This window comes from Haemaphysalis longicornis, unplaced genomic scaffold, assembly GCF_048455015.1.
Source record: "Haemaphysalis longicornis isolate Haplotype H1 unplaced genomic scaffold, Haemaphysalis longicornis Haplotype H1 scaffold_5, whole genome shotgun sequence".
Lineage (NCBI taxonomy): Eukaryota > Metazoa > Arthropoda > Arachnida > Ixodida > Ixodidae > Haemaphysalis > Haemaphysalis longicornis.
The window spans coordinates 17,259,267-17,283,902 of record NW_027526385.1 but is presented as its reverse complement, the minus strand read 5'-3'; the positions used below and the strand labels follow the sequence as shown (position 1 = coordinate 17,283,902).

The window sequence follows — 24,636 nt, the reverse complement described above, 5'->3', positions numbered from 1 at the left end:
TCTCTCTCTCTCTCTCTCTCTCTCTCTCTCTCTCTCTCTCTCTCTCTCTCTCTCTCTCTCTCTCTCTCTCTCTCTCTCTCTCTCTCTCTCTCTCTCTCTCTCTCTCTCTCGTCTTGTTGAACCGTTGGCACGACACGGGACTGAGGGCGGTACCTTGTCGAAATTTTTTAACAGCGACGCTGTTGAGAAAATGTGTGGGGTGGTCGCAGTTCAAAATGTCAATAAAAGACGGAGCGCTCGTGCACGCGTGACTCGAGCGCGCGTTCGTCAAGCCAAGCATACCTACTTAGAGAGATTGGCCAACGTTGGCCGCAAAAAAAACTGTAGCGTTCGCCGTATCGTGCCCACACTTGTTCGGAACGAGAAAGACACCTCATAGCGTACACCCCTCGTTCGTTCGTCCTCGTGTCGTCGTGCGCATGCGCTCTGCTCCGTAGACTTGAACGTCGAAGCTGCTATCGGTGATCATTGACTCCACGTGGCCCGGCCGACGAAGAGGCCGCACTTCGAGAGGCTCGGCGTGCAAAGCATCCGCTAGGGACGATAAATGACGCTTACAGAGTGACGTACGAAAACGTCGACCAAGATGACGAGTTCACTATGTGACCCTTTCCTAACATAAGGTCATTGAAATGCCACGCCGCCGGCGTCAACCACAACGATACTAAAACTCAACTGTGTGTCCGCCTGTCAGTCACCTGCAACAGCTTCGCCATTCAAGTCTTGCGCGTGCGTGCAAGCTTCCCTGCATTGTTTTCTTCTGTTACGCATACACAATATCGCGCGCCGCGACACCAAGGCTCTTGACAGGTATGACTTAGTCTTATAAACGGTTTCGGCTTTCTATGCATACGCCCGATATTTGTGTCAGCTGCTGTTGTCATTTTCAACGTTGCAGCAAGCGTTATTAGTCGTAACGCGTTCCGAGGTCATGCGAGGTCGCACAACCCTCCCCCCAAGAGAAGCATCTGCGAGATTGCTGAGTGTATGAAATGTTGCTGGGTTTCTCTATCGCTCCTGTTGGGCGAAATGAAGGCAGTATTGGACCCGCAGCTCGGCCTGGCATACAGGGATATACGGAAGCCTTATGTTCACCCTGAAAAACCTCCTTGCCTTCTGATCTTTTGCAGAGAAGAGAGACTGGTTCAAAACAGAGAGCGAACAAACAAACAAACAAACAAACAAACAAACAAACAAACAAACAAACAAACAAAAAAGAATGGTCTCGTTACTTTTCCGGTTTCGTTCCGAAGTCCCCGGCCACTACCCTGAAAGAAGAGGTAAAGGGAGCGTGCGCAAACCCATCGCTCTCTGCCACGTTAGTTTCGAGAAATTGCCTTCCCCGTGCTTTGGTGGCCTCCGGAAAATCCAAAGAATGAGAAAATATGCTCGGAACTTCAGTCTCCGGGCTTCTCCACATGCAATCTCACACACACAGGCAACAGCAACAGCCAAAGAAGATCGCAGCAGGAGAGATAATAAAGGGGAACAACCTCGGGAGCACGGCCACCGATCCGCACTGGTGCAGGATGAAAGGCGCGCCGGAACAACCCCGAGGATGTGTATACCGGTGCGCGGGTGCCGGGTCTGTTTACCATTTTATTAGGTTTCAACAAGCGGCCGTGGTCGGCAAACTCACAGGCGGGGCCCCCGTTCCCGCATTTCGTTTCCTATACAGGTGGACTTTGCCGTCCTGTTTTGCCCGTTTGTCCGGCTTGCGCGGCCGCTTCCAAGTTGAGAGTGCGTTGAACCGGTCCGGAGTGAAGTGCGGAAACGAGTTTTTTTCTTTTCCTGTTTTGTTTTTATCGTGAACTTTGAGAAAAGGGTAGATTAACAGTACTACAGCCTGTAGGGAATATATATGCATGCAGCAGCTGTGCAACACTAGGTTTTTAGGGGCCAAGCCCCTTAGAATCTCGGGCGGTCGACGTCTGGCGTTTTCGTCGTCCCATGTAGTCGTAGTATCATGTAGTCACGGTGCTAAAACACCGCGACACTCGGTTTCCAACGCCTCGCGCTAAACGTTTCATCTCCCTGAAAAAAAAAAAAAAAAACGCGTACTAAAAGAACATACAGGAATGTCCGTTTTCCAGCGCCTAGGCTATAACGCTACGTGCTTCATACACACGAGACCTTTAACAGCAAAGCTGTATGCCTCTACCCTACAACGGCTTGATCTCCGTGGGCAAAAGCGCCAAGTCGCAAAGAAAACACTTAGCACTGCATGCTTCGCCCCTCCCCAGGTGTCACGTTAGTGGAGATGGTTGGGGATTTTTTTTTTTTTTTTTTTTTGGCAAAATAGTGGCGCGTACTTGCGTGGGGCCTGGTAATCGAGAATTGGGCTCTAGTGACCTTCTCGCTTTGTTTTGCAAGTACGAAAAGGAAGAAGAAAGGAAAAGAGAGCGAAGAAAACGTCCTCTCCAGTGACTTTACTGCACCAGAGACTATCCGAAATATAAGTCGCTGCAATACTTTTACAAGCAGGCGCGTTGGGTGGTACAGTAAATAGGTGGCAAAAAAAAAAGAGTGAGCTGGGAATCGCGCGTCGGGGAAGTGAAACAGCAGCTCAGGAGAAGTGTAGAGAGAAATTGTTCTGTTGAATTGAAAGAAAACAGAGAGGTCGGTCTGATGGGATAGATCGTATAAACCTGCTACTCTGTGTGAGGGTGGGGGAAGGGGGAAAAGAGCATGGATAGAGAGGGTGGCAGGTATGATGATTGACGTAGAGGTGATAGGATAACTATATACAAAATGGGGAATCAGAATGGGGAACGTGGAGCTCGCTGAATGAATACAGAGATAAGGGTAGGCAGTCAAGAAAGCCAAGGAAAACAAGAAGAAAATGTGATATGTCGTTTTAGTCTTCTTGAATCAGATAGAGGTTTTTGAAAGACAGAAAGTGAAGGAAAAAACGCCCGCCGGGTGGGATCCGAACCCGTGACCTCCAGAATACGCGTCTGGTGCGATGACCACTACGCTACCGGCGGGGCTATTTTCCCCTCCACTTTCTGGGGTGTTTATGTCAACGTAATTATTTCCTGTGCTTGGCGGTGGTAGCCAGCGCCTCTCCGACTATTCGGGGTGAAGGGGACCTTCTTTTTAACAAAATCCCTATACATGTCCAGTAGTTCACCACAACGGGTTTGGTCTACAATCTAGCTGCCAAACTACCGATTTTTAACAATGCGAGCGCTGCCTGGAAGGCCTCGTTTGAACACTGCGGGTCTGGCCAGGGTCCCCAGCAGGACGTCCTCAGACAATGCTAATAGGCCAATGGCATTGGCCCATTGGCAATGGGACACCGGGCCAACGTGCCAAGGTATCGACGGGGGCCGAACAGGTAGCTAATGGCGATTGCTTGCGATGTGCTGCACTCGCAAGTTTGGGAAGGTGCTGCCCTCGGGGCTGGTCAGGTAGGGACGCGTGAACGGCCTCAAAGAGCAAGGGGAAGTTCGCCAGCAGATGAACAGGAGACTCCTGGCGATGGCAAGCGGGCAGTATGAGCTTCGCAGGGTGCTGTGCACAGGGTTGGTCGAGTGGAGACTGGAGCGGCCTCAATGTTCAAAAGAAGGTCCTCCTACGCTTTCGCCCTGACATTCTTGGAATGTTCTAAGCATCCCTGAAATTTCTCTCTCCTGTAATATAGATGCACTTTTGGGGGCGAAGCGGCAAGCCCCTTAGGGGCTGGGGCTGTCGGCGTCTCATGTCGTCGTCGTAAGCGTTGTCTCATGTAGTCACAGTACTAAAACACCGGAAAACTCGTTCACGGCTCGCGCTAGATCGTAATGCTAACTCAAAAAAAAAAAAAAAAAAACACCGGAACACTCGTTTACGCCGCGCGCTAGGAAGCTTCGTGCTTCAAAGACCAAAGACTTTTGCAGCAAAACTGTATACCCCTAGACCCAATGGTTTCATCTCCGCTGGCAAAAACGCCAAGCCTCCAAGAATACAGTTGTACACTGCACATGCTTCGCCCCTCCCCAGGTTTCACGTTAGTGGAGATGGCCCGGGATTTTTTTTTTTTTTTTTTTTTACTATTTCATGAGCATTTTGGGAATAACAGTGGCAGAAAGGGCAAAAAAAAACAATGACAGTTTAATGCCAAACCACCGTCATGACAAAACAGAAAGTTTCCTCTGTTTGATTTCTTCCTTTCTATCCACCGCGCAGTCGTCGTCTTCCTCGAGATCTCCAAGCATTCGCCCTTTGGGCGTCAGAAAACTAAGCGGCAGAGATCGCGGACAGCTAGCTGCAGCTTTTGGCGCCAAAATAGCCTTCCTGCCTACCAAAGAAGATGGCAACACGAAATCCTAGAAGGGGAAACGGGCCGCCAGAGAGCTATAGTTTCTCCCGTCCAATTCTTTCTCGCGCGAAAAGAAATATAAAAAAAAAAGGCGGGAAAAAAAGGGCGCCTCATTTTCTGTTGGTCCTTCTTTTCCTCTTGGTTCCATTCGCTCTCAAACCTTACATAAAGGCCACTACTGCGCTTTTCTCGCTGTTCCTTCCTCCGAGGGTTCTTTCGTCGTTAGTTCGTTCCTCTCCTCTTATTCGCTGTCTCCGCTGTTAGGCCTTTATTTGGCGCTTGTACCATTCTGGTCTTGTCCGCTTCAACCCTGTTTTCGTTGTCTTTTTTCTTTTTTCCCCACAAGAAAGTCGCGAGAAGTAGGGGGAAGAAAAAAAGGCGCGGACGCTGCCGGGAAGACGTTAAATTGAATTTGGCGCTTCCGCCTGGCCGGCGCTCTCTATATACGCATCCCTCGTGGGAATCTTTGGAACTTGGCACAAACAGCCCCGACGCGAAGTACCCCGACGCAGCCCGAATAAGGGCGTCGCACAACGGGCGACGTGACAGTTATTGGTAGCCGGCGTCCGAGTTGTTTAGCAGAGCGGGCGCGCAAATGGTATTACTGTTTCCCTGGGTTATATTCGACGCGGAGTATTGTTCAAGACGGGAACTCCGCCATTGCGGGGCTGAGTATCTCGGTGCAAAAACATAACGCGTGTGTCTAGGGTGTTGACGCTGTCCTGGCTGCAGAGAACTGACAGATGGAAGAATTTATGCCATTTTAGCCGCTCCTAATACAACACACTGTGTGCTCTCCTCAAATGAGGTTGACGATCGTGTTGCGCAGGTTGTGACGTCATAAGACAGTGATGACGTAGCCGTAGGCTGGAGAATCCTGCAGCCAGGGAGCGGTGCAACAATGGCAAAGAAAGAGATTGAAAGAATAGGAAGGAAAAACTGGTTGGTTCCTCTGTCGTAACAATCAGTAAAACACGGAAGTGAAATGTGCAGCGAGATCTGCGGCTGGGCTTGATTTGCGGGTCGGCGGCTGTCCTGTGGGTGTGCTTGGCGAGCGACGTCCTGCGGGCGGGTCGCTTCGGCAAAGGTGTACTGGCGTCATTTCCGTGACGGATATGACGTCAGTGACATATTAGTGTATACCGGCATAAAACACTTTCGTGTTAAAATGTAGAACCCGAAAGCGAGCAACCCTAGGCATAACGTAATATTTAGTACTAAAGGTTGCTTCCCCGCAAGAAGACCCTGTGGGCAGGGGTGCACCCTTTACAGGCCGCTTGCTTCGTTGTACTGGCGTCATATTCGTGACACATATGACGTCACTGAAATGTTTGTGTATCCCGAAATAAAACACTTTTTGGAGCAAGTTATGGAAATCGGACGGCTTTACGTGTACACAGTCTGTAGGCAATCACTGAACACGTACGCACACGCACGCACACTGCTACTTGATTCTGGGGATTTCTCTACGGTCGCCGTACCAGAGATAGTAGGTCACTCCCCGTGGAAGTGCCTCTTTTGGCGGAGAGTGTCCTGCCAACGCGGTTTTTCTGGATTCTCATTGACTGAAGAAGATGGTCACGTGAGACGCGGTGAAATGAATCCAGAAAAACCGTGTTGGCAGGACGCTCTCGGCCAATTGAGGCCGAATGAAATCAGTTTTTTTTTTCGCATTGAGTGTGCAGCTTTCACGGGGTACGAGAAGGGAAAGGTAATGGTATGTAGCTTCATACTACTCACCAATAATCTGTGGCGTACGTGCAATTTAAGCTGGGACAATCACAAGGTTGGCAAGGAGGCAATGAAAACCGGTTAATTTTACGTAAGATGTTTCATCACAGGGCCGAAAAGAAAAGGTTGTTTTTGTCGGCGAACAGTCTGAGACGAAGTAGCGGGGAAACCGGAGTTTGCTTTACGTAAAAAGGATTACGCAAACGAGAGGAAGGTGGAATAGATAAAAAGTTTTTACATAAGGGCGTTTAAAAAAAAAAAAACCAACTGCGCAGTAGGGTGTCTGTGTGTGCCATTATTGCGTTCGTCAACTTCACGGGATTGAAGTGAACTTAGAAGGTAACGTGCGCTGGATCCTCTGCTTGCAAAAAACGGGATAGAGTTGGTGCGGTTGATTATCTATTCTAGCCTGTACAAGCCCATGTAACTACACCTACCCGCGAGTTATGGTAGTCTTGTGTTTGTGAAATAATTTACTTAAATGCGTGTGGGCTTCTTCGACGTTGTCTCACATTCTCGCGGTAAACAAGCTTGTCTTCTGTGACTGATTATTTTTCGAGGCACAAAATTGGCCAGAATGCGTTGTCTTGTAAGTCGGTGACCGGGGTGGTCGTGCTGCCAGGCTTTAGATCGATTGATGACATAAGTCGTTCACGCGAGAACCTTGGTTCGAAACATGCCTTCGCGCTCCTACAAAGGCAAATCCATGAAATACTCGTACTACACAATAGCATTGCATGGAGCTTTATAATCTCGACATCATTAGGCTGTGCGAAACCCAGCCCCATTTCGCCGAAACTCATCTAGGGTATTTCGAGTGTAGCTTCGGCTTTCAGAGTACGCAATGTCTAGAGTGCCGTCCAACGAAGTTCGAACATGTAAGACTGTTAGCGTTTCAGCTTCTTGATCCCAAGCCAGGGGGCTCGAAACCGGCTTTTTTTTTTTTTTGCCACGGTTTTCTTTGTTTAATTCTTAAATTGAACTATAATGTTTTGGCCTAGTTTAGTTTTTGGGGGTCTAAATGATTTTTTGTCTGCGTTAGGTCATATTATGTTATGTTATGTTAAGTTAGGTTGCCTAGCTTTACGTCATCTAGAGCGATGTAGTGCAAGACGCGGCAATTTTGTTGCAAAACGCCGGTGGTAGTCGATATAGTGGAGGGCTTATAACACCGTGGGACCGCACTTTAGACACGGCCTTGAGAGTATGATTTCGGGGATTTCATATTTGGCGCCTTCCACGGGGGTGCCGCTTTCTCACTTCTTGTTCCCCTTCTCCTCTCTGTTGGTGCAGCACATGGTGCAGACCCAGATGGCGTCCGGATACCCACAGTACGTGACCCAGAACGGCGCCGAGCGGGCCGACGGCAAGGATGGCTCGTTCGCTCTGCCCATCGTCACCACCAACGGCGTGGAGCAGCAGACGGTGAGCGCCTACTTCTTTCCGCCTTCTCTCTCTCTCCCTCTCGAGCGAGCGCGAGAGAGAGAGCTGGCCGCTGATACCGTACTCCGCGCAGCCTGATGGACCCCTCACTGTGACCTGCATGTCCATTCGCGTTCGCAGCTTCATTCAGGCTTCGTTTAGAATCGGGACAGACTGTCTAGTGCACGTCAAGTTGAAAGCGCGCTGTCGCGTCAGGCTTGATTGTTTCGGAGCCATTGTATGGCGAAATTTTTGTCCAAACAGCAGTGAGCCTTGCAGGTCATACTAAGCGCGACTGTACATTTTAGCTTATCGCTTGTTGCGATAATTGCTTCGCGACCAACGGGGCACAAATTCGGTCGCCTCATTATTAAAACGATCAGAAGTTATTACGGTAGAGAGCCCCCTTGGCCTAAGCAAGTGACCGGTTAATCACACACAAAAAAAAGTTTGTTCAACAGACATACACATTGGTGGACGTTTGTTCCGTGTTCGCTCTGCGTCGGAAACGTAACAACGAACACTCGACTAGCATAGTGTGCCTTGTTCACAGCACCCTCGCTGTAGCAGCCGTTGTTGGTGGTCCAGTTTAAGGCTGCGTGGAGGTCGGTAGCTGCGTGTGCGCGTCCGAGCCCTCCTGGACGCGCGTTCACCTGCGGGAGAGGACGCTAAAGCTATGCTATTACGTGGTCTGAGCTCTACGGAGCGGGATTAGTTTTATCGAAATGCTCAGGCCACGAAAGACCGCTTTCCCCTTGTGGCGGTCGTCATCACCCAAGGGATTAATTTCGGTGTTGAAGCCTTTCGGCAAGACGAACGAATTTTGTTGGGGTTTACCGGATTTGGTCGTGAGAGCAGCTAAGGGGCAGGGCAGATCATTTTAAGCATATTCCCCTTTGCCGTGCGGCAAAATTTGACGGTTCCGTTTCGGTGCCCCGTTACACCCATCCTTGCAGTGGACTTATATTGCTTATAGCGCTTATATTTCACGAGATGTGGAGCTTCTGCTAACACAGAGCTTTGTACTCCTAGTTGAATGATGAAAAAAAACAAAAAAACTTATTGGTTCTTCCGTGGCCTGAGCACTCGCCGAAAATGACGTTGTCAACTAAGTGAAGAGCGCTGGACCTCTAGATTTTTATTTCGTGGCTGTGCGCATAGCCGTTGCTTTCAAATTACGAGAAACTGAAAGAACAAGAAAAAAACGTTTAGCATGAAGTGCTTGAAAAATTAGGCAATTGAATTTTATTGGCTTCTGATCTTCCTTGGGTTACGTACAAGCTTGAGTTTGGTCATTGGTTCCTTGCTAATTTAAAAGCGACGGCTTTGGGACGCTTGTGTGCAGTGCAGTTGTGACTGTGGCGCCTTGCAGGGACATCAAGGCCTCCCCGGCGGAGCCTCTAGAGCCACCCGTGTAGCTCCTTCCCCCACTTCCTCTCCCTTAGTGACTGGTCATGCAATTGGTTCTCTATGCGCATGCGTGGTCTGCATGCTTGGCTCTGACGTAGTTTGCGGTGTGTACCACTTCTAACGACGCGGGCGGAGAAGCGCCGCGCGTACCTCCCGCACAATGACGTCGCGCGTCACGTGACCTAGTTCGCCGTCCGCTTAATTAACTGCCGCACCGGGGTGGTGTTTCTCTTCGCCAACTTTAACGTCGCGCCGGCTAGACGCGTTTCGTTAGCGGTGTCTGCGCCTTGCTGCACCGGTCACGCCCACTTCGATGACGTCACGACGTGGAACTGGTTGGCTGCTTGGACGCATGCTGCGTGTGGCGCTGTTGGTCTGTGTGCGTGTGTGTGAGAGCCTTGGAGCGCGGGAATGGTAGCTTTTTTTTCTGGTCACTTCTTTTTTTGTTGTATTGTTTGTTCACCACGGATCACCTCTCCACCCCTCCTCCCTGTACCCTATTCTCCCCTTAAAATATACCTGCAAGCTTCAGATCTTATCGTAATTATCGTCTTTTCGTTGACCGTCGTGGTCTCTTATAAATCAAGGTTTGTTACACCTCCGCTTGTCTCAGGTGTGAACCATCTACTCGTGGGCGCGTACCAACACTGCTAATGAGATGAATCCCAATCAACTGAAGCGGGTGGAAAAGTCATTAAGGGCCAAAGTTGCGAATTTTATGTTTTCAGCTTTAACGTAGGTATGACGATAAAGTAACGTAGCTTGCCTCCATCTACGATACTTGTGTAAATCGGAGCAACGGGTGTCTCGTCCCAAGTTTCGACATTTTGCTCAAGGACGACTCTACTTTATGATATCTAAAGGGACATGGTGTCTCGCGTGAAAAAAAAAAAAGAACTTAAAAATGTGCAGTAGAATGGCCGGCGCTAACTGTTTGTTCGAGCGTTCAGGGAACGAGCTTTGACCCTTGTAAAGAAGACCAATAAAATTTGTTTGGTGGTATTCATAAATATTGCTTTTTATTTTTTTCAACGCTACTCGCTCGCAAAGAAATCGCACCATGGTTGCATTACCGGTGGAAAAAGACGATAGAATGAAGATTTTTTTTCACAATAAGTGAAATGAAATCCTGTCAGTGCAATGGTCGCTCATGAATGAGTCTTTAATTTGGTCCCTCCCGCATTCCCGACCTCTTTCCCCTACCATTGCATCTGCACGTCGCACCTGCCATGTATACTGGCTGTCTCTCGTAGAAGAGTTCACACTCACTGATGGATGCTGGCTGATGATGATGATGATGATGCGCTGTCTGTGTTGACTACGAGGGCACTCTTGCGGTGGTGGGCTTGAATGCCGATTGGTTGTTTGCATCGCGTAGCTTCGTATGACTTGGCGATATACGTACTGTTGGACGCTGTGTGTTACCGCTGTCGACGTTAGCCGCGGCTGAGCCGGTGTTGTGTGTACTAATGACGCTCGGCGCAAACTGGATGCTTCTCGTTCGTTCAAAGCGCGACCCGTATTTCCTCGGATTGGCGCGATGCGCCTCCCCGCGATGAAACTCTCGCTTGGGACCATTTTAAGTGCACATCACTTTAGGGGCTCGCCTTATCGTCGCAGCTCGCTCGCTGACCCATGGAGAGGGCCCCAGGGCGCACTGTCGTAGCGGCGTCCCACAGACGCTTCGAAAGCCAAGCGATTTATAAAGTAATAACCGTTCGACACACGTGAACCGCTGGCGCTTGTCGTACATCTCCCCGTTGTTTAGCGCTAAGAAAACTGGCGGTACATTTCAGGCAAAACATACGTAATTAACCGGCAGCACCCGCGTTCATTTAAGTTCGCAACGCTCGTTGGGTTGGTTTTTAGGATAGTAAGCGAAAAAAAAAGCAGCCGCGCAAGAAAAAAAAAAACGGTGCGTTCGAAATGACGCAGAGAGGCTTCAACCGCGCAAGAAAAGAAATTACGCGTTCGAAATGACGCAAAACAGCTCCAGCATACAAAATTAAAGCAGGCACAAAAAGAACAGAACTCGCGGTGGCGCAGTTTCACGCAGGTGGCGCGCGAACACTACGAAGGCGGGAAATTTGAATTGTATTGAACAAACCTGTTGCAGTTATCAAGAGGAGTGAGACAGGGCGGCGAAGAGCGTGATGGGTGGTAGCAGTGATAGGATGACGGCGCCACGGCCCATTATGGCGAATCACTGCTCTGCACTTCCGACAGCTTGAACATTGAGTGGAATGGCTTTAATTTTTCTTCTCTCTTCTCGTTGCAGAAACGGGCCTCACCGGAAGGGCTTCCGTAAAAAGTCGCTCCGCGACCCCATTCGGCCTCTCTTCCGTATAACAGGTTTTTGGGATTGAAATAACCCCTTCCGGTGAGGCCCGTTTTCACAACTCGAAGAGAGAAGAAAGCGGGCCTTCAGAACGGCTACAGTGTAACGAGAACGCAAAAATACAGTTGAACCTCGAATTCGTGAAATACGATTATAGTGGTTTCTCAAATTAGCGAACATATTGGCATGTAAGTCACCCTCGATTTTACGAATGTCCGGATGTAACGAAACGTTTCGTGGGTCCCGGTGGCTGTTAAATCGAAGTTCAACTTATGAACACGAACGCGCCATTTTTCGAAGGTTTCGATCCATGCGGGTGAAATAATGGTGTCGCGGAAGCGTAGTTGCGAAGCAATCTCTATACCAAACTAAACTAGCTACAGAGAGAGAGAGAGAGAGAGAGAGAGAGAGAGAGAGAGAGAGAGAGAGATTCCAAATCAAACCAACCCCTTCACATGCGTGCCTGCCTCGCAAACGTAAACAGTCCAGACGCGCGGAAATCGCTAGCCCAGCAGTTGAAATGATTAGCGATGCTAAAGCCTATTTGCAGTGGCCGAGCGGGGATATCGACCGGTGGTTGTTTGCTCCGAGATTTTGAAAGAGATCCGGCCATCACAAATTTCGTCGATCTCTGTCCCGGCCTTAGCGACTCTCGTGATGTAAATTAGGCCTAGTGATCCTGTACATACGCCATGCCGAAAACAACGACCTATTATCGATTACCGAGAAGCATTTTGAGACATAACAGTCGTACCGTTGTGATCCTGCAATATTCATAGGCCGCTTTTTGCAGCCGCTTTGCGCTCTCCGGGCGCATAACATGTAAGAGTTCCGCTAAGCGCGAAGGGGACGCGGGTCCGATGGCGGGCTCTGCGGCTGTTTTTGCGCCTGTGTTTTGTTAGCTTTCGTCGGACTACGATGACCCGCAGTGGCCTACATTTATCCGTGTAGCCATCCGCCAGGTCGCTGCATACAGCCTAGATGTGGGCTCGTTGCGTAAAGCTCCGAATTCGAATTCAATAGGCAGTGAAAGTTACGTGGCAACTTCATTTTTCGCGATTTTGTTTACTTTTCGTTCTTGTCTTCGTGATGATAGTGCAAAGCGAGGTGGGTCTCGCGTTTAGGCGTTGCGCAGGGGTCCAGCGCACTCGTTCGAACAGAATTACATTTACCCGCTGGTACGTTGCGCGGTGTTAAACAACATCGGTTCCGTCACTTCTAACACACACACACACACACACACACACACACACACACACACACACACACACACACACACACACACACACACACACACACACACACACACACACACACACAGAGAGAGAGAGAGAGAGAGAGAGAGAGAGAGAGAGAGAGAGAGAGAGAGAGAGAGAGAGAGAGAGAGAGCTCTTTAATGTGTACTGGTGAGGTCAGCCCTGCTAGGGGCAGGGCTTGCAACGCCAGTTGGGGGTGACTACGATGATGAGTGGTGAACATTAGACATTACGGGTACAGCAGGAAGAAGACAAACAAGAAACGTTAATAACGGGAAAACGTGCTGGGAACTGTACGTACGAGGACTTCGTACAGAGCTTGGGACAAAATTGTGCAGCGATATTGAAAACAGTCATACTTCATACACAGACGAGGGCAGAGCTGACAAGTGAGCGCTGCACGAAGTTTATATTCGCTGTCCTCTTCTCTACTCTGGGTTCGCTACGAAATTTTTAACGTTTACACAGAGTGCGTGAAGTTCCGGAATGGGCTGCGGGGATGGGAAGGACGAAGGAAGGGGGCACTGAGAATCGGCGCCGCTCGGTAGATTGAAATGGTCGTGACGAGCGCAGTTTTCTTGTTTACGGAGGAGCGCCTTCAGTTGTCGCAGCGGAAGGGTCATCAGCGGCGCTGCGTTTCGATCGGCACGCCGTAGTATGCTTTGGTCACGCGAGGAGGCCTTGGCGATTACGGCCGAGGCGTGCGGCGGTCGTGCATTGTGTTTCGCACGATTCGTTGTTCCCGAAGGGCTTGTCGCTCGTTTTGTCCCCATTTTCACCAACGTATACAATTGGCTTCGCGTGAATGATGTCCGTACGCGTGGTAGCCACAGCGAAAAACAAAAAAAAAACGAACTAACGTGTGTCGTTCGTGCTCAATAAGCGAAGCGTTGATTGATTGGGAAGTTTAACGCGCCGAAGCTGCGCCTGGGCTTTGAGGCGCACCGTAGTGGATTGCTCCGGATTAATTTTGACCTCATGGGGATCTTTAACATGCGCCGAAATCTCGACACAGGGGGATTTTCGGTTTTCGCCTCCGTCTGAAAAGCAGCCACCGCGGACTGGATCGCACCCGCGTCCTTGGGATCAGCAGCACGACGCCTTAGCCACCGAGTCGGCGCGGCGGGTATTAAGCGAAGGGTGAAGCAAAAAAAAAAAACAAAAAAAAATTCAAGGAGCTACTACAAATGTGTATGCGCTTGTTAAAGTCGCTTTTCCCTTCGTGTTTATTAACTTAATATTTGGTTTAACGGTCTCTCTCTCATTTTTTCTCGTTCGTGTGCCCGTGCATGTACTCATTGGGTGTGAGAAAGTTTTTGTCGAGTATGCTGACTTCCAATAAAGCAGCCTGTAACTTAAAACATTTTACAGCGCAGTGGTGACATCCTATTTGTTTCGAGGCATGGCAGACATCCTGTTTGATAACCCCCTGGCCATCCCGCGCTAGTTTGCTGTTTAGATGACATATAGGCGCGAACGATGTCGTTAAAGCGAAATGGCGTTTTTCGGTGGAAACTGATCCGGGACCGTATACGCTGCCGATATGAGCCGCGAGCGCCCAACGACTTCTTCGCGCGTAACGGAGCCGCCGTAATGATTTTTTATATCACGCTTTTTATACCCCTTGAAGCTGTGTTTTGTTGAATCGCTTTTTTTTCCCCTCGAAGCTGTCATATAAGGTTGCCGCCCGTCGTTGCAAAAATGTAGAAAAGTAGAAAGTTCGTATTACTTTGGAAGCCTCCCGGCCTAGCTTCCTGCAAATGAGAAGTAGTAGTTGTGAAGGCAGTTCCTCAGGAACTGAATAAAGTTCTTTGTCTGTCTGTTCGATAACTCTTTCCTTGCAAAGCGTAAACTGATATCAGTGCCTTTGAAAGCACAGGATTCGCTCAGGGCATGTCTGTTTCAAAATGGTGCGCGGCAGTTGGTATTGACGGTGCCACCGTGTGGCCACGTGCAACACAAATGTGCACGTGCGTAGATATGCGTTCAGTTACAGTAACTCCCCGCTTAATTATGCGGACTGGTTGTTTAATTCACTCTGCGTAAACGAATTCCAGTACGTCGACGCCGCCTGAGGTGTCTCCTACCTCATTGTTCGCGCGGCAGAGTCAAGTAGGGTAGCTATTCGTTTCGTCGTCTGCAGCGCACAGTTCCGTGGAACGTAACCGTGACAGCTAAACGCGTCCTGATTTACTGCTTTTTCGGGAACAGTTGACTTATGCGTGCCGACCGCCGTGAATCACTGATTGACACTTGATACGTACGGTGTTCTTGCTGATATGCGCGGCGCAGCTTCGATTCCTCGAGCCTGTTTTGATATCTCCCCGCGCTGTAGGGAAAAAAAAAAAAAAAAAAACGGAGAGGAACAGAAGGCGTTCCGTCTAAAGAGGCACCTTGAGCGGATTCGGGGCAAACCGGTTTCTGAGATAGCGGAACCCCTTCCGCTCGGGTCCGTTTTTGCAGCTGGACGGGTACCGTCAAAGGTCCCTGCTCGAGGCAATTTGGGACGAAACTATTTTCGAGAAGAACGAAACCCGTTTTCGCAGCACGTTGGAAAGAAAACAGGCTTAACGTCGGTGGCCGTTTTTTATGGCGACAGCGTAAAAGATAGATGGTCTCAGTCCACGGCTATCCCCTGCAATGCGCTCCCTGAGCAAGTCTTCCTTCGGCGCTTTAAAACGTTGAATTCCAGTCCGTCTTAACGAATGACGTAATTGCAGCAGGGATCGGTCTTACTACAATTTATTGACCTCAGTAACGTGTCCTAAGGTCGGGTTGGCAAAAAGCATTATTAGTTGAACTTTTCTCTGGGCCTCGTTCCATAGTTTTCGGCGTCCTTGAAACTTCGTCCACTCTCGTTGACTGTGTACTGCGCATTTTACCTGCGGTCGTCACGCGAAAGTAAGTACCTAAAATGGTCGCCATCGTGAAATTCGGGCCGCTGGTCAAATTAAATGGGACGGACCAGGCACGGTGACGACGAATCAGCAGAGTGCTAAGCCTAACGTGGCGCCACACCTTGTTTCAGAAATTGCGCGCGCGACGTCGTTTAACGCCCACCCCTATGCATGCGCCCGGCGCGTTAACGTTCACGCCTCCGACGCAGTTTGGGACGAAAGTTGCCATGGCGACCGAGGTCGCGCGTGCCCCTCCAAGTCGCGCCAGCTTGCAGCAGCATTCTAGTCTCGAGGGGGTGGGTTGGGGCGCTGTTTAATTAGGTTTCACGATACGACGTGGGTGAAAGGTACCTACCTGCGTGATGGGAATTCGTAAATTGCGGTACTTGGTAGAGGAGGTCGTCTACGAGTCGTGTCGCTGCGTCACGCACACCGTTCGAAAGCCTGTCGTTTAATCCAAACTTTATTTCGACGCCCCCAATCTCTCGGTGGTGCGTCGTCATTAGAGCGCGCAACCGGGAGTTCCAGCCATAAACCTCGGGTTTCGGGCAGCGTTCGGGCATCCCGCGGTCTTTGCCTTTCGCTAATGAAGGCACCCAGCTTTCGTCAAACGTCGCGGCGGGCAGCAAGCAAGTACTCCTCGCATCCGACTTTCCCACAAAGCGCTCGACTCGCTGCTTACTCGAGGCTGTTTAATGAGCCTCGGCTTTCGCGAACAGATGGCGCGTTCTCTCCACGAAGCGCCGAAAAGAAAAAAGTTCCAATCTGCCACCGATTCTTTTGAGCAAAAGCGCGTGGTTGTGTTTCTGCGCAGAAATTAATGAGCCGTGTAGCAGCAGCAGCTGCCGCTTTCGAGAGGTGCGCCGCCGCAGCCGAATAAACCAAACGGCAGCCCTTTGTCGCAGAATATGCTGAAACTGGTCGATTCGAGGAGTACGTACTATGTACTCGACGCTGCCGTCTCCCGTTTCCGGCCGCCGATCCATTTACCCGCAAATGCACTAAGCTCGTCTGGCAGCGGCGATTTACATCCGCCGCCATTCTCAAGTCTCTCCCTATAGCGGTGCGCGGCACTCTATATAATACGTGCCCTTTATCTATCCGCCGCCATAACTCATCGCGCGCGTACAATGCTCTCCTCGAAATCTCGAAAACTCTCGTCGATCGCGTCGTAGCGCGTATAGTACGTCTGTACGGGGGGCGGGCGCGCATAGCCCGTTCCGGATGGGTTCTCCATATCGTCTTCTACTGCCACTCGGCTAGAAGTACCGTTATGTTCGCCTCGTGTGCGTCGTTGGATTACTCCCTCCATTTCCCTGCTGCCCTTGTGATTCCTTGCGCGATTTTTGCTGTGGTGTTACGTCGGGACTATTCGTTCGCGGTATACAGGGATTCTGATACCGTTACGAACCCTCACGTTCGCTGCATTTCCTCAGTTTCGAAAGCTCAGTTTTCTTTTTATCGAGCTTTTTGTTTTCGCTCCAATATGCTCGTTTCGCTCACTCACTCATTCGGTTAGGAGGAGGGCACTTTGCGCGTGGTGCGTGGTTCCACATCTGTGGGCGCTTTTTTTTTTTTTTTTTTTCTTTTTGCGTCATATGTCAAGGCTTCTTCTTCTGAATCTCGTGTGCCGTGGCGGCATGCACTTTCTTTATCCCCTTTTCTCGTTCGCCGGTGATCACGATCACAATTGGATGCCGGGGGAGAAATGCGCCACCTGGCTCGACGCCAAATTACCTCCTTGCTCAGTCGTTACCGCTATCCCTTCTCTTTTTGCTTCATTCTCGGACCGAAGCGAAGTCGGTAGCACGCCCGGGAGATCGTAACGGGGCGTCGCAGATGCGCGGTCATTTCCGCAATACGATGCCGCCAGACGGCGACACTCCTCTCTTCGTGGAAGTTCCGTTTCTCTCTTTTTCTTCCTCGGCGTTCGGCGTACTGCCGGGTTTTCGCGTGGAATGCGGGTGTCGACGACGCAGTAGCCGCTGCCCAGCGGTCTGGTTGCGGGATTTTAGAAAATGCACCGCTCGTCTATTTATCTTGGCTACTGCTGTGTTTTACTTCCCCTGGGTGACTTATGACTACCTAGCTTGTTTCTTTTATCCTTATTTTCTTTGGCGTTGTTCCGCGCGGGCCTAACGCGGAGAGTCGTCGCCGTTGCTTCGCCTGCATACTTCGAGTAAAAGTGCCTTCTTTCCAAGGTGTTTGCGTCACCTAACGGGCCTACGCCGAGACGGATAGGCTGCGAACATGCACCGCGTATTAAATTTTCCGAGGCAAACGTTGTGGTTCTCTTATATTCTTCGTTGCCCGGGAGAGTAGCGGGAGATGCGTTTTTGTTCTTCTTTGACCGGCCGCCGCGTTGCCCTACCATGCACGGACATTTTCGGACTCCATCAATCACTCGCGCCTTTATTATACAGAGCACGGAACGCGACTGCCAGCTTGTTTACGAGAGCGGAACAGCGGTTACAGCGCCAGGGTTTTTGCCCGTGAACAGACGAGCGTTATTTTTTTTTTCCTTTAGCTTACTTCGCGGGTTTTGGTTATTTATATTGGGTGTACTTAAAACATTGTCGCAACTATATCCACGTTTCGCGCGAGAGCCTTTCGGCGCTAGCAGGTGGTCCCAAAATGTGTGCGCGTGCACGAGGCGCCGTTTGTCGCGAATTTCGTCTGTCATAGCACCAGCCCCCGCGCAGTTACTGGAACTGGCAACTCAGTGTTGTCGGTGGTCCATTTTTTTTCTTCTTTTTTCTTTAATTCGATAACACGTGGTTCCGTAAAGCCTTTTTTTTTCGTTCTGCAAAAATGGATGTCGACGGAAGGGATTCCGTTCCTGCAGATGCCAGTTACACGTTACTGCGAAAACCCGTTATACGGCAGACGAGCCGAATCCGGTGGAGGAACAACTTTTTGCGCAACCTCTTCCGGTGAAGTCCGTTTCGCGGCACGGAGAGAGTAGCAAAGTATCTCTCTCTCTCTCTCTCTCTCTCTCTCTCTCTCTCTCTCTCTCTCTCTCTCTCTCTCTCTCTCTCTCTCTCTCTCTCTCTCTCTCTCTCTTATCCTTGTCCTGTCCTGCCAACTGGGTCCTGCGAAAAATTCAGTCCAGGAGCTAATTAGGCCTATTTTCCGTATAGCCGTATATATAACCCTCGTAATCGTATTATATGAACGCATAAAGAGCAGGTTTAACTTGGGAAGTTGATGCTCGCGTTGTGGGTTTTATTTTACACGTTCCGTCAGATTTCAGCTTCTGACTTTTTAATTGCACAGCTGCTTGTCACACTGCGTAATGCCCCTCCCTCGTCTCTCTCTCTCTCTCTCTCTCTCTCTCTCTCTCTCTCTCTCTCTCTCTCTCTCTCTCTCTCTCTCTCTCTCTCTCTCTCTCTCTCTCTCTCTCTCTCTCCATGTTCCATTTCAACGGTTTCTCGTGCCAGGTTTTTCGTTATCTCAATTGTCGCAGTGTTTTGTTTAATCCTTGTTCCTTTCTGGTATCCCGCTTCTATTTAGGCATTTCCTAATTTAAGTACGTGACCTCGGCGTTTCGATCCATGCTATTTGGCGGTAGCGAAGTATTCGTCACAACTGCGCATTCATGATTGTTCTTTTTTTTCCCCCCATCTCCGCACATAAAACGGCTACCCTGGCAATAAAAATCACAGGACGCTTATATCGATTTCCTCCCTTTTTCTTTCCGAGGATTTCTTTGTATTTTCTTTCTTCCGCCGGGTTCATCGATTTCCGCTCCCCCGGGCACCGGTTTTTCTTCTACCCGCTGCGCTCGCCATATTTCTTTGGCTCTTATTTTCGGAGACGATACAGTCGCTTCCAACTCTTCGACGTGAGGCAACAAAGGGGCCGCACTCCGTGGTGTTGTCGCCTTTGATTCGGCGTGTCTTCCTTTCTCGTGCGCGCGGGCAAAATGCCCCCGTTTTTCATGCTTTCCCTTCGCGTCCCTTTGACCCTGCTTCCCTTTTGTTGCGCCTCTTAGCTTTTTCTTCCTCTGGTTTTTCTTCCTTACAGAGTTTCATGATGTTCATGTTTTTATTTTCCCCGGGTACTACTGATGGCCTGTTTTCCTTTTACTGTTTTATTGTTAATGGTTTTGTTTACTGAGTTTTAATCAGCTTAAAACTGCGTACAAACATACAAAAGTGAAGGGGAAGATATTATTTGCGGCCTAAATACAAAGGGGTTGTCATAAGCGTCGCTTTCTAGGCGGGGAGCGATAAAATCGGCGTCGCTTCCTCGCCACTGTTTTGTCGCGCGGCGGTCAGTGCGTTGACAGGGCGTCGTCTTGGTGCCGTTGCTTTTCATTCGTGAAAGGGAAGCTGGGGAGAAAAGGTCTCAGTGATTGGGGACGATGGGAGAGGCGGTAGACGCGTGCATATGTGGCTTCCCAACCAAAGCACAGCTTGCAGGGAGGGGAACTTATTTCTGTTCGTCGTGTTCTCTGTTTTGCTTTATGACCAGTAGGAAAGGGTTGGTGCACGACGAGCGTGAATCACTATCAAAGCGGTTTCTGCCTCTATGAATCCTTCTTAGGCCTTTTTTTTTTTTTTCTCGACGTACGTTGTTGTTGCCATCCCGATTTCTTCCTCATTTTTTTTTCGCTGAGGAACTTCGTGCGCTCAAGATTTTATCATGAACCTGCTCTGTCTTTAATAGACTGCTCGTTAGTGATGTTCATTGATGGTGATAACGACTCTTGCGCGCCAAATGACCGCTGCGCCGTGACATCCCGTTCGTATCGCGAGATCTTCGTGTCGTGTAGCTTTAATAAGCGTATACAAGTCGGTGCCGTAGTCGCGCGCGATTCAATAGAAAGAAAGAAACGCGGTATGAGCATGCCTGCTAACGTGTGGGGTCATGTGGTCTTGTGGCTAGTCTTGGCTTTGTTTTGGCTTTCTCTCGTGTATCCGTGGTGGTTCACTGCCTCTAACACGCGTGTGTCACCTGCGGGAGCGCGAGACTAAAAACACGGCGGCGCGCAGTCTTGGGATGATGATGATGATGGTGATGATGCATGAAATCTGCACAGTGTGTCTCTCGGCATTTTTCTACGTTTTGTTTTCTTGTGATGTGTTTTTCTTTTGGTTTGCTTTCACGTTTTACAATCACCGCAAGTCTTACCAGTAGTGCCTGCGGACGTATCGGTCAGTGATTACCATGGCTGCTATCACACCAACTCCCCCAAACCACACACACACGCCAGTCGTCTTGTACATAGTTTTGTGGCCTTGCCATGACGTAGCCGAGCCTTGCAGTGATGACGTCACCGCTTCCGGTGCATCGCCACATCGTTTCTCTCCTTAGTTCCTTTTCTGTTTCGAGTCCTGTTGCATCTAGTCTTAGGTCATTGTCTTTCGAATGTGTTTGCAGTTGTTCGTTTCCGTCCCCACAGTACATGCCTTGCTGCGGACCGTGTCAGTGTCACTCACAGATCCGGCAACGCCCACCCCTAGTGCTTACGTTCCTGTCTCTTTGGTTCTTCCCGCCGGAAGAGCGGCTGTTTTCGGTTCCGGCGGCCTGCCGGGAAAACGTCGGGAATCTCGAGGTCGTTGAAAGAAGTCCGTTAATTGGTTCGTGGCGAAATGTCAGGGCCAATCACAGACGGAGTTTCTTTTTCAACGGCGTCGAGCGCCCAGAAAAGTTCCGGGAGAGCTCTTGGGAGCCGGAAATAGCCGCTCCGGGTGGACTTTTTCAGCGTAAGGGTAAACACGAAGCCACGTCAGCCGCAGCTGCAGAAGAGGACCTGGAAGATACGAAGAAACAGAAAAAGGAAAACACAGTCTCTGTACATGGTAGGGTGACAACCATGGCTGAGAACATGCCTCGCTTGGTGGTAAAGTGTTTAGGTTTAGAAGCACAGGTGCTATTCTCCACGTCTGATATTTTTTTATGGCTTCTCCTTTTTGACCGGAAGCCCCCACTTTTTTTGTTCCTGATTGGCTCTCAATTTCCTCACGTGCTTCCGGTGGTAATCTCACTTTTAACAGCCGCAAGTAACTGATGACAGCTGTAACCGGTGAGGAAATTTAGGCTTGAAGTCTCGATGGTGAATTGGCAAAAAAAATTTCACAAGGCTCCATAGAATGCCTAATTTCGGCACGTGGAAGCGCTACGTATTTATGCTTCTTAGAGTGTGTTCTTAACGTGGTTTCCGCATTTAGTTGTTGGTATGGATGGCCTAAAAGAAGTTAACAGAATGTTGCAGCAACTACCTAGTTCTGCCTCGTCCAAAAACTGTTTCAGTGTTGCTAATCATAAGGCCACAAATGGCCTCAAATCGCCCGTACAAAGTGGCACATGAAGCATCCCTGCGTTTCCGGTGCGATAGAGGTATATTAATTAGGCTTCGTAAGCTTGAAACGTTCGGAAGGAACATTTAATTGACTAACATTTTGATGTCGTTTCTTCCTGTCTCTAGGGGGCGATTAGGCCTATAACAAAGGAAATGCCAGGTTTATCCCTCTGCCTCCGCAGCTTAGCGCTCCCTCAGCTCCAAGTTTATCTCAAACCCTCGGTGCCTTGTCGTTCGATAAATATAAGAGTGATTAAAGAAATGGCCGTGTATCTGGTTCCTTCACTGCATTTTTGACGTCCAAGGACGTTTTGGCCGCTTCTGCCACGTAACTCTGCCGCCTCCTTTTTTTCTCTCCTCTCCCTCACGCTCTTCAGTTCCCATCTCCTGTTCCCTTCGCCTACTGCGTTGCTCAACCAGATCTTTCTAGTCGTCCTCGCTTCGCCCTCCATTTCCCACTCACCCTCATGTGCCGCTCTCTCCCCTTCGTCTTTTTTCCACAACCTCATTTTCGCATTTCCTCCCCCTCAATTTCCCCAAATAATCTACCCCATCCACCTTTCCCTCTGCTCTTTCCATCATATTTTATTATTCCTGCAGCCCTTCCCTCCACCCCTGCCGCCTCTCCCCCTTCTTCCTTTCGCCTTCCACGCCTCGACTTCATGTCCTCTCCCTCATCCAGTTTCTCTCACCTCCACATATCCTCCTTCCCCTCCCTCTCAAAATTTTCATTTCCCTATTCCCACTCGTCCACATATAGCTTATTCTAGTAACGTTGGTCCACACCGCCTACCCAGTCCCCGCCGCAACCCCACCCCGTTCCACCATACCTTTTATTGCCCTCTTCTTGTCCCTCCCTTTCATCGTTTTATCCCACTCTCCTTCCCCATCACGCTGCACTCATCTCCTCTCCTCATCCATATCACCATCACCTATTCCCCTTTTCTTCTAACATTTCTTATATTTCCCCGCTCCAGTCGTAGCCCTCCCGATCCACTTCAATCCCTTCCGAGTCATCTCTTCCCTCTCCCGCTAATCTTTTTTCCCACACCCACCTCTTCCGCTGAAATGTTTTCGCCTTCGTCTTTTCCAACTCTTACCTTTCATCTGTCATCCAACTGTTCATCCTCCTCTCTCTCTCCTTTCCCTCCACTGCTTCCGTCGCCATCGCAAATTCTTCCCCACTCCAACCTCGCTTCTGCCCCCACACTTGACCGTTCCATCCCGTACTCTCCCATTCCCGCTAGGACATTGCCCCATCCTCTTCTCCCTCTCCGTCCTCGATCCCTCTCATTTACTATCCCACTTTTCCTTCTCTCTTTGTCGCCTCTGCGCCCTCCCAATCACTAATCACTTACGCACCAATTTCTAATGGGCCATAAACTAGCTAGTGAGTACCTTTCTGGCTGATTCGAGTGACAGAAAGATCAAGATTTTCGTGTTTAGGTAACCCATGATAGCCGCGCGACGACACTTCCATGTCGTTGTCTCCCCCTCAAGAAAAAGTTATGGTCAGAGAAAGGTAGCTGACCGCAATCCTCAACATGGTCTTAATGGAGTAGCGGTTAATCCGTCTGCATTTGGCTGAAAACTATACTTTACTAAAAACCTATACTATGGAAATTTTGCCATCGCCGTAAAAAATGTAAGTGATCACCTCTCAGAAGCCAGTGAGAGGGACGACTTTACAGGAAACTCTGTCTCCGAACTATATTTGTTGATCAGAACAGCAGGTCCACTCACTCTAAGCGCGTTTTCTTCTTCCTGCGTGCTACAAAACGGACCCCGACGGGCGGGGTTCTGTGAAAAGCCGCTCCTGCAGCGAATTCGGCCTCTACCGTATAACCGGCTTTTGGGAGTACGGAACACCCGTACTTCCGGGTACGATTCCGGGATAGAAGAAAACTTGCTTAAACGGCAGGAATTTAGGCTCAGTTGCGGCATTATTTATCCTGTGAGGTCCGCGTCGATTAGGGCATGTGTCTCAGCCATGGTTGTATAAGAAGGAAATTTATAGAAGGTAGACTAGTAAGAAGGGAGAGAGGGAGAAACAAAGCGGGAAGCAAAAAGAAAAAAAAAAAGCGTGTCATTGTGTGTGTGGTGTGTGGCTTGTCCATTTGCAGATCGTGAAACAGAAACTGTCGGCCGATGCTGGCGCCGCAGCCGCGCGAATGCGCATTGCTTACCTCGAGCAGCCAGGCACTCTCGAAGCCAGGGACATCACCGGCGCAGCCGTCGACAAAGTGCGTATACACGGACACACGACGCGGGTGGTGGTGGTGGCGGCGCTGACACCTGACGGAGAGGGTGGGGGAGGTTGGGGCTGAAATGTGACGTCACGGAGACGAGAGAAAAAGAAGAAAAAAAGTGGCTGGGGTTTAACTCTTATAAACCTAGTTGTCAAGGTGTTTCGTGGAAGTTTCCCTTTGCTTGAGATGTCGCAGCCTGCCTTCAAGCTATATCTATAGCTGGGTGATTGGGTATAGCTGGGTGATTTGGTTCATCCTCTCACTTGCGCCGAAGGGAAAGCGCAGACAGACCAGCCGGCGCGCCATCAGTGGCGAGACTGAGGGGCCAAGCGCTGGCGAAGCAGGGGTTAAATCCTCGCCTAGTCACGTGGTTCGCTTCCGGTGAGCGATCGAGCGCAGGCGAATCAGCGGTTTCACCATCGCCTAGTCACGCGGTATCGCAACGGCGAGCGAAGCGATAAGGCGCAGCTTGCGCGCCGGCAGCCGAAGGTAACCTCGACGCGACGAATAACCTTAAAACATATAGCCTAGTAGAGCTTTCGCTCTAAAAATGTTAACGAAGCACCGTCACGAGCTTCTTTGTATATTGCGAGGCTGTGGGGATATATGCATACATATTGAGCTCCGTGGAGATGCTATAAAATATTCAGTCGTATTATAACATATGCGTGCATCCTAAAACCTCTCATGATTGGACTTGCGCAAAACAAACGGGGACGAGGA

General features: G+C 49.8%; 1 protein-coding gene across 1 annotated transcript in view; it reads left to right on the top strand.

Moving 5' to 3' along the window:
- LOC144139006 (uncharacterized) overlaps nucleotides 1-24,636 on the top strand; it is a 221,424-nt gene that overhangs the window by 120,932 nt on the left and 75,856 nt on the right. The window contains exons 4-5 of the mRNA XM_077671508.1: nucleotides 7,328-7,459; nucleotides 23,788-23,907. Coding sequence (XP_077527634.1) covers nucleotides 7,328-7,459; nucleotides 23,788-23,907 — 252 coding nt within the window. The remainder of the gene's footprint in view (nucleotides 1-7,327; nucleotides 7,460-23,787; nucleotides 23,908-24,636) is intronic.